Source organism: Rhinopithecus bieti, unplaced genomic scaffold (genome assembly GCF_001698545.2).
Source record: "Rhinopithecus bieti isolate Rb0 unplaced genomic scaffold, ASM169854v2 scaffold_61117, whole genome shotgun sequence".
Taxonomy (NCBI): Eukaryota; Metazoa; Chordata; class Mammalia; order Primates; family Cercopithecidae; genus Rhinopithecus; species Rhinopithecus bieti.
Genome location: NW_016824934.1, coordinates 590,325 through 600,306, shown reverse-complemented (window position 1 = coordinate 600,306; position 9,982 = coordinate 590,325). Strand labels below are relative to the sequence as shown.

At 40.0% G+C, this 9,982-nt stretch overlaps 1 protein-coding gene across 3 annotated transcripts in view; it reads left to right on the top strand.

The window, feature by feature from the left end:
* THADA (THADA armadillo repeat containing) overlaps positions 1-9,982 on the top strand; it is a 349,278-nt gene that overhangs the window by 9,937 nt on the left and 329,359 nt on the right. For all 3 annotated transcript variants that reach the window (XM_017862713.1, XM_017862711.1, XM_017862712.1), the window contains 3 exons: positions 3,929-4,116; positions 7,195-7,289; positions 8,499-8,719. In XM_017862713.1, the coding sequence (XP_017718202.1) occupies positions 3,929-4,116; positions 7,195-7,289; positions 8,499-8,719 (504 nt within the window). The remainder of the gene's footprint in view (positions 1-3,928; positions 4,117-7,194; positions 7,290-8,498; positions 8,720-9,982) is intronic.

Sequence of the window (9,982 nt, the reverse complement as noted above, 5' to 3'; positions counted from 1 at the left end):
ATTTAAATTAAAATTAAAATTTAATAAATTGTTATGAGAATAAGTGAAAGAGCTCTTTTCCTCACCTGAGTGTGTTCCTTTTTCATAGCATCCTGTTTTTATTTCGTGAGTGAAATATCCTCTGTTATTTCTCTGAGGATGTATTCATGATAGTTTTTTGTTTTTTATCATCTTTACATAGTCTCTGTTTCTTCCAAGTTGCTTGTTTCTGTTTGCTGGTTTTGTTCAGTATATTTCTTATTAGAAGCTTTCCTCAGAAGTCTGGTGATCCTTGGCTGGGCAATTATGTATTTCTTTCTATCTGTCTATCTATCTATCTATCTATAAATTTTTTTTGTGTGTGTGACAGGGTGTCATTCTATTGCCCAGGCTTGAGTGCAGTGGCACGATCTTGGCTCACTGCACCTCTTGCCTCCCCGAGTTCAAGTTATACTCCCACCTCAGTCTCCCAAGTAGCTGAGACTACAGGTGTCTGCCACAATGCTTGGCTAATTTTTTTTTATTTTTAATTTTTTGTAGGAATGAGATCTCACTATAATGCCCAGGCTAGTCTTGAACTCATTGGCTCAAGTGATCCTCCCTCCTTGGCTCCCAAAGTGCTAGGATTATAGGCGTGAGCCACCGTGCCCGGCTAGGGTAGTCATATTTAATAATGGGACACCGAGGATTGATTTGAATGTCTGTGCCTATGGGTGGAGTTGACTGCTGATTTTATTGTAGGCTAGTCTAGCTGGGCTGTTTCTTGGGGGAACTCTTCCTTGGGGAAACCTAAAGATGTCAGTATGTTTAAATCTTTTTGCTTAGATACTGAATTTGCCATGGAAGAATCTTCCAAACCATTGTCTTAATAGTCTGGTTCCTGAGTGAGGGAAGAAGGCTGAGGTCTCAATATTTGACCTGCGTTGTGCATATATTTACCTAATTCTCCTTTTTGTAATATGTTGTTGCCTTATCTGTGTGTGCTATCTTCCTTGCCAGACACCTGTTTTACCTTTTCTAAAGATAAACAGGTTGTTTGCTGGCTCGGAGGTGTTTAGTCTTCCTGTTTTCAATCCTATATTTACCTCCACATCAAGGAGTACATAGTGCCAACAGTTTCTGAGCCATTTGGTACTACAAATCAAATGGCTTCTGGGCTTGTTCCCTGGCTGAGCGTCCACTTTTCTTGATTCTGCTGTCAGTTATCACTCATCCATCTGTTTTGCAGCTTCTGAAATATTATTGTTATTGTCTTGTTGAATATTGGTTGCCTTTAGAATTTATCTTTTTACGTTTTAAATCTTATGGCTGTTGGTTTGAGGAGGTTCTGGGAGAGAGGAGAAATAATACCTGTACATCATCATCTTTCACTCAAGGTAGCCTTTTGCCATAGCAGGAACTCTTTGTCTCTTCTCCTTTTGGCTCTTCTTTTATGCTCATTGTGTAAAGGTGGGTTCTGTCCTTTTTATTTTGTTTGTTTGAACTGCTTAATAACGTCCACTTTGGTGTCAGCCACCACCTATATACTCAGGATTCCCGAATTTATTACTCCAAGTTAGATCTCTTTCCTGAGTGGTAGACTGATGAATATCAGTTGACAGTTGACTTGTGGACATCTCAGCTTGGATGTTCTACAGGTACCTCAAGTTCAGTGTGTCCAAAAGAAAGGAAATTTTATTATTTTAAAAAAAGTCATTTCCTGTAGCCCCAGGTAACCTCTAGTCTACTTTCTATCTTTTTGAATTTGCGTATTCTAGGTGATTCTTATGAATCATATAATACTTGTCCTTTTGTGTCAGGCTTATTTCATTTATGTTTCCTTTTTTTTTTTTTTTAATTGAGACAAGTTCTGGCTCTGTCACCCAAGCTGGAGGGCAGGATCGTGGCTCACTGCAACTTCTGCCCCCCAGGCTCAAGCGATCCTTCCACCTCAGCCTCTGGAGTATCTGGGACCACAGACGTCCACCACTATGCCCTGTTTTTATATTTTTGGTAGAAATAGGGTTTCACCATGTTGCCCTGGCTGGTTTCAAACTCCTAAGCTCAAGCAGTGCCCCTGCCCCAGCCCCCCAGAGTGCTGGGATTACAGGTTTGTTTTCAAGGGTCATTACGTTTGTAGCATGTATCAGAATTTCATTCCTTTTTGTGGCCGAATAATATCCCATTGTATGTGTAGACCACATGTTAATCCATCTGTCGATGGACATTTGGTCTGTTTCTACCTTTAGGCTATTGTGAATAATTTTGCTATAAACATTGATGTACAAGTATATCTTTGAATCTCTGCTTTTAGTTCTTTTGAGTATATACATAAGAGTGGAATCATAAGATAATTCTATGTTTAAGTTTTTGAGAAAGTACCAAGTTGTTTTTCCTAACTTTTGCCTTATTAGGATTATTCTGTGTTTTGCTGTGTTGAGAACTGACTGAGAGGGAAGGACAGAAGCTGCAAGAGACCAGTTAGGAGGCTATGGCAGTAACCCAAGGAGAGATGAGAGTGGCTCAGGCCAAGATATAGCAGTGGAGTTGGTCTGATTCTAGATGTATTTTGAAGGTAGAACCAACAGGAATTTCCTATAGATGAAGTGGAGAGGAGGGGTGGCAAGGATGATTACAGTGTTTTTGTAGGATAAAGATGCAGCAGGTACAGCAGATTTGGAGTTGAAGATAAGTTCACTTATTTAGAGATGTCTGTTAGACATCCAAGTAAAAATATCAGTAAGTTAGATATACCAGAAAGGAATTAGACAGAGAGGTCTGGGTTGGAGATAAAAATTTGGGAATTATCAGCACATAGATTATAATTTAAAGCTGATGAACTAAGAGAGATCAGCAAGGGAGAGAATTAGATGGAGAAAAGAAGAGGAATAAAGACTGAGTCCTGGACTTTCCTAACATAAAAAGATCAGGGAGAAGAGGATGAATTAGTGAAGGTATCTGAGAAGGAGTGCTGGTGAAGTAGGGGAAATTCTGCGAGAGAGCCTGGCATTTTGGAAGTCAGGGAGGGGCCGGACACGGTTTCTCACACCTGTAATCTCAGCACTTTGGAAGGCTGAGGCAGGCGGATCACTTGAGTTCAGGAGCTTGAGACCAGCCTGGCCAACATGGCGAAACCCCTGTCTCTCCTAAAAATATAAAAATTAGCCGGACATGATGGCTTGTTTGTAATCCCAGCTACTTGGGAGGATGAGGCAGTAAAATTGCTTGAACCTGGGAAGCGGAGGATGCAGTGAGCCCAGATTGCACCACTGCACTCCAGCCTGGGCGACAGAGCGAGACTGTGTCTCAAAAAAGAAAAAAAAAGCCAGGGAAGGAAAATATATCAATGTTGAGAGAGTGTTCAGGTTTGTAAGTTATGTCATTCTTTTTTTTTTTTTTTTTTTAAGATGGTGTCTTGCTTTGTCACCCAGCTGCAGTGCAGTGGTGCCATCTCGGCTCACTGCAACCTCTGCCTCTGGGGTTCAAGTGATTCTCCTGCCTCAGCCCCCTGAGTAGCTGGGATTACAGGCATGTACCACCACACCTGGCTAATTTTTGTATTTTTAGTAGAGACATGGTTTCGCCATGTTGGCCAAGCTGGTCCCAAACTCCAGACCTCAAATGATCTGCCTGCTTCGGCCTCCCAAAGTGCTGGGATTACAGGTGTGAGCCACTTCGCCCAGCCCAAGTTCTGTCATTCATTCTTGATTTCTTATCTTTGCCCTAAAAGAAGTGAAGTTAGTTGTTGGCTGAGAAAAAGGGATATGTTGATAAGTAAAGGGTGTTGAAAGTTTGCAATTAATATCAACGTAATTGGAATGTTTGTACGAATGGAAGAGAGAGGAATACATTATCATAATTTAAAATTGATTTTGGGCCTTTGAGGAATGTGTTTATTTTGCTGGGAGTTAGAAATGTTCACATTTTTGTTTGAATTTCCTTTTGTAATAATGTCTTTTCTTCTTTATAGAAAATGTGCTGGAAATCATATTATTCAAACACAGTTGATGAATGACTTATTGGTAGGCATTAGAGTTTCAATGATGTTAGTACAGAAAGTACAAGATTTCCAGGGAAATCTTTGGAAGGCTTCCAATTCTCCCATATGGCAACATATGTGTGGATTGCTGAGTATTTTTACCAAGTTTTTAAGCGATGGTAAGTGTAACAAATTATATACAAATGATATATAATTGACAGTTAAAATTGAGTGCCAATCAGCTTTTCCTACTAACAGTATGAAAAGTGATACTTAACTGAGATGTGGAATGTATCCTTACTCAGCCTCCCAAAATGTAGGGAGGCCCTGGATTACATGGTTTTATTTTATTTTATTTTATTTTTTTTGAGACCGAATCTCACTCTGCTGCCCAGACTGGAGTGTAGTGGTGTGATGTTGGTTCACTGCAACCTCCGCATTTTGGGTTTCACCTCCCAGGTTCAAGTGATTCCCGTGCCTCAGCTTCTGAGTAGCTGGGATTACAGGAGGGTGCCGCCACAGCTGACAAATTTTTTGTATTTTTAGTAGAGACAGGGTTTTGCCGTGTTGGCCAGGCTCTTCTCAAACTCCTTGCCTCAAGTGATCTGCTCATCTTGGCCTCCCACAGTGCTGGGATTATATGTGTGAGAGCCACTGTGCCCAACCTGAGTGGCTGAGTTCTATTTCTTGCCTTGGAAGATAGGTTCAGGGGTGATCACTTTTAAATAATTTATTAAGCTATAAATTTGTTTTCTGTCACTTTTTTTGGAATCTGTGGTTTATTATTATAATAAGATTAACAAAAAAGTGATCCCTAACACAAGTATTTATATAAAAAGTTGAATTATCCTCTTCACTTCCCATTCTATATGGTAATGTATGTATGAATGTAACTTAATTAAAAACATGCTAATGGGATCTCTTTAGAGCTCTTGTTAGTAAAAACAATAACTGACTCTGGTTTTGCTAGGCTGATTGGAAAACAATAGCATCTCATTGTTTGTGGGTTTTTTTTTTTTTTTTTTGTCTGAGATGGGGAGTCTGTCGCTTTTGCCCACACTGGAGTGCAGTGGCGTGATCTTGGCTCACTGCAACCTCTGCCTCCCAGGTTCAAGTGATTCTCCTGTCTCAGCCTCCCGAGTAGCTGGGATTACAGGTGTGCACCACCATGCCTGGCTAATTTTTTTTTGTTTTGTATTTTTAATACAGACGGGGTTTCACCATGTTGGCCAGGCTGGTCTGGAACTCTTGACCTCAGGTGATCTGCCTGCCTTGGCCTCCCAAAGTGCTGGGATTACAGACGTGAGCCACCGTGCCCATCCTCATTGTGTTTTTAACGCTGGTAATGAAACTCTTAGCTATATTTTGTCCAATTAGTATTTCCATTTTTCTTTTTGCCTGGGTTCTCAGGTATTGAAAGGAAAGTAGTTGAAGTTACTTTTATTAAGACGTAACTTACAGAAAACTTTTCAGAGGTTATTAACTTTTTAAAAGAGGACTGTGTTAGTCTAAAAAAGATTCTCTAACTAATGAAATGTAGAGAATACATGATTTTAATATGCTTCAGCCTTGCGTGGTGGCTCATGCCTGTAATCCCAGCACTTTGGGAGGCCAAGGTGGGCTGATCATGAGGTCGGGAGATTGAGACCATTTTGGCCAACGTGGTGAAATCCCGTCTCCACTAAAATACAAAAAAAAAAAACCTTAGCCGGGTGTGATGGCATGCACCTGTAGTCCCAGCTACTCGGGAGGCTGAGGCAGGAGAATCACTTGAACCCGGGAGGCGGAGGTTGCCGTGAGCCAAGATCATGCCACTGCACTGCAGCCTGGTGACAGAACAAGACTCTGTCTCAAAAAAAAAAAAAAGAAGTAGCTTCTTTTCTGAAAAGTTGATGGCACCTAATCAGTACTATTCTTTTCCAGCATTTTAAAGTTCATAATCAGTAAAGTGTTTAGCTGCAAGTAACTGAAAACCAAACCTCTTTTCTCACATAACAAGTTCAGAGGCAGTTGATCCAGAACTGGTATAGGCAGTGTATGACCTACACATTTTCTGCTTTTCTGCTGTGCCATCTTCAGCAGGTTGGCTTTCACCCACGTTTGTTGCCTTGTGATTGCCATATGACTGCTGTAGCTCCAGATGTGTCTTTATTCAAGGCAGGAAGAAGGAAGGCCAGTTGCATCTTTACTTTTAATCAGGATACTCAAGTGACTGGCTTACATCCAGTTGGCCTGAACCCTCTTATATACCTACCTTTAGTTGCAAAGAAGATTGAAGAAGCAGGTATCCTGCTTTTGGCTGGGCATGTGGCTTCCCCAATCAAAGTCACAGTTTTGTTATCAGGGTTGAAGGGCAGAATGGATATTTAGTACGTAGTTTATGATGTCATACTTCTTTCCCCAGGTTGAACAATTCACCATGTTATTAGAGGCTAATAGAGATAAAACAAAAAGAAGATAACTAGTCGAAACTGGTTGCTATGGGTACAGTGTCAGTGCTAGCAAAGTTTGTAGTTAGCACTTATGTACATTCTTTATACAAGCCCTGAAATCTCTTTTTGAAAAAGTCTATGTCTATGGTGATTGGGATACAGAGGCATTGGTGGAGAGGAAGGGACAGGTGGTGTTGCTGTTAGGGAAGCAGTAATTGCAGAGGAAGAAAGTCTATGTTAGAGGAGAGAGAAAGGAATCACATTTATTGAGCATCTATATGCTGGGCTTAAAAGCCTTTATATTCGTCCAGGCGCGGTGGCTCACGCCTGTAATCCCAACACTTTGGAGGCCGAGGTGGGCGGATCACAAGGTCAAGAGATCGAGACCATCATGGCCAACATGGTGAAACCCTGTCTCTACTAAAAATGCAAAAGTTAGCTGGGTGTGGTGGCACGCATCTGTAATTCTAGCTATTCGGGAGGCTGAGGCAGGAGAATCGCTTGAACCCGGGAGGTAGAGGTTGCCGTGAGCCAAGATCATGCCACTGCACTCCGACCTGGCAACAGAGTGAGACTGCTTCTAAAAAGCCTTTATATTCATTGTTCATCTAAACCTGACACTGTGTCAGTTAAGAGTTATCCCATTTTACAGAAGAGAAAACAGAGTCTGTGGGATTTTAAATAATTTATGTAAGACCTATTCACCCAGGAAGTGGTCAGACTAGAAATTGTAGCCAGGCCTATCTGGCTGCTCAGCATCTGCTCTTTCCACTGTATCAGAATATTCATTATTTAACATAAGCTGTCTTCTTTTTTGCCAAATAGATGATCTATTACAGACTGTACAGAGCACGTCTGGATTAGCTATTATTCTTTTTATTAAGACTATATTTCACCCATCTGAAAAGATTCCTCATTTGGTAAGTGCATCTCCTTTTTAGAATTGTACTTTATTGAGAGTATGTTTAAAAAATATTTTTGGCTTGGTGCAGTGGCTCACACTTATAATCCCAACACTTTGGGAGGCCAAGGCAGGAGGGTCACTTGAGGCCAGGAGTTTGAGATTGACCTGGAGAGTTTAGCTAGACCTGTCTCTACAAAAAATAAAAAAATTCGCTGGATATGGTGGTGCACACCTGTAGTCCCAGCTCTTGAGAGGTTGAGGTGGGGGGATCACTTGAGTCCAGGAGTTTAAGGCTGCAGTGAGATAAGATTGCACCAGCCTGGGCAGCAGAGTGAGACCTCTTGTCTCTTAAAAAAGAAAATTAAAAATATTTTTAAAGAAGTGAATTAAAAGAATTTTTTTTTAATTCCAAAATTTCAGATAAAGCAACAATAACAAAAAGACTAACAGTCACCTGTAAGCCCATCTCACAAAGATAATCACTATAAACATTTTTGATGTATATTCTTTTAGTTTTTTCTAGTGCTGTTTGTTCAGTGTCATCTCTCATTAGTATGTTACAAGATATTTTTAATGTTAAAATTATGCATATTAATGTATAGATACATACACAGTAATAACCTTTCTGATAAATGTGTTTTTTTATTAAGAATAACCCAAATCATGTACTTTAGACAGGAAGCATGCTAGATAGAGTCAATTTTTCAGTAAATTTGCTTCTTATAGAAAGTATAATTTGATAATTTAGGCCACAATCCTTGTATTTTTTACTAGTAGGTTTCTTTTTTTGCTTGCTATATTATATGGAAACTTATTTTATCTTTTTACCTTACCTTAGAAAATATATGTGCATTATTTTATGAGATCACACAAAGTAATTATCTTTGGATAAGTTGAAGATGTTTATTTCTCAAATCACCTCTAAAAGCATTTGTTTAAAAAAAAAAAAACCAAAAAAAGAGTTGTTAAGCTTATCCACCTGCAGGTGGCGATGTGTTGTGCTCTGCCAGTACATTCCAACCAGCAAAATCATTCACGTACTTGATGTAATTTTTTTCCTTTAATACTAATACAATAATAATGACATTTGTGGGTATTTTATCTTTGGGTTTAGTCCTTTTTCCTAGGATTTTTCAGGGGAAAGAGATGTTTGGGTTTGTATTTTGAAATATCTCTGAAAAGTTTTAAAAGCTTTACGTGTATTAGCTCTGCTATATTTTTCCAGATTAGCAGTGTGCTTCTTCGTTCAGTGGACTGCACCAGCGTCCCCGAGTGGTTTATGAGCAGCTGCAGAAGCCTCTGTTGTGGTAACGTCTCTGGGTCAGCTGTCTTATTCCTGTGTCAGGGGACACTTGCCATGTTGGACTGGCAGAATGGGAGCATGGGTCGGAGTGGGGAGGCCCTTCTCTTGGATACTGCACATGTTTTGTTCACCTTGAGTTCACAGTGAGTTTTGATGCTATCGTCTCATATTTTGTTTCACTTGTAAGACATTTAAAAGATGTAGTCCAAAAGCTAGAGTGGCTTGTGCCTGTAATCCCAGCTACCCTCCCGGTAGGCTGAGGCAAGAGGATCACTTAAGGCCAGGAGTTCAAAACCAGCCTGGGTGACATAGTGAGACCCTCTCTGTACAAAACTTTTCAAACTTAGCCAGGTGTGGTGGCATGCACATGTAGTCTCAGCTACTTGGGAGGCTGAGGTGGGAAGATTGCCTGAGCCCAGGAGGCCAAGGATGCAGTGAGATATGATTGTGCCACTGCACTCAAGCCTGGGTGACAGAGTGAGATCCTATCTCAAAAAAATAAATAAATGAAATTATTGCTGCAGGTTAGCCTGTGAAGAACATTTCTAAAATTAATTTTTAACATTTTCAATGTTATAATTTTTTAAAACTATGAAAGTTTTATATGTATAGTACTTTAGAATTTATAAAGAACTTCAACATAGGTAATCTAATGTGATCCTCATATGTCTACTATAAAGGATAAGAAATCTAATTTGTTAGGGCTGGGCGTGGTGGCTCAACCCTGTAATCCCAGCACTTTGGGAGGCCGAGACGAGCGGATCACGAGGTCAGGAGATCGAGACCATCCTGGCTAACACGGTGAAACCCCGTCTCTACTAAAATACAAAACTAGCCGGGCGAGGTGGCGGGTGCCTGTAGTCCCAGCTACTCGGGAGGCTGAGGCAGGAGAATGACGTAAACCCGGGAGGCGGAGCTTGCAGTGAGCTGAGATCTGGCCACTGTACTCCACTCCGGGCGACAGAGCGCAAAAAAAAAAGAAATCTAATTTGTTGAATGGGCAAAGGGAGGCTTAGAAAAGTAAATGCTTACCTAAGAGCATATTGCTAATAAGAACCTGAGACAGCAATATTAGAAGGTCTTCTGACTTCATGGGGCTGTATATTGTATTTATGTGGTGTTTTTGCCATAATGGCTGAAAGTGGTCACATATATGAAATGTCAAAACATACATACAGCTTGATAATAATGAACATATGAATAAAGGAAAATTAAAATAATTTTTTACATACTAGAGCTATAATTAATATATTATGCAATTCATAAATTTAAAGTGTACAATTCACTTTATTAGTTTATTCACAGAGTTGTACAACCACCAGCATTTCAAAATTAATTTGTAGTATTCTTCATGCTATCTTTTTTCTTTAAAACATTTTTTTCCTCAAATTTGTTTTACCATCGTT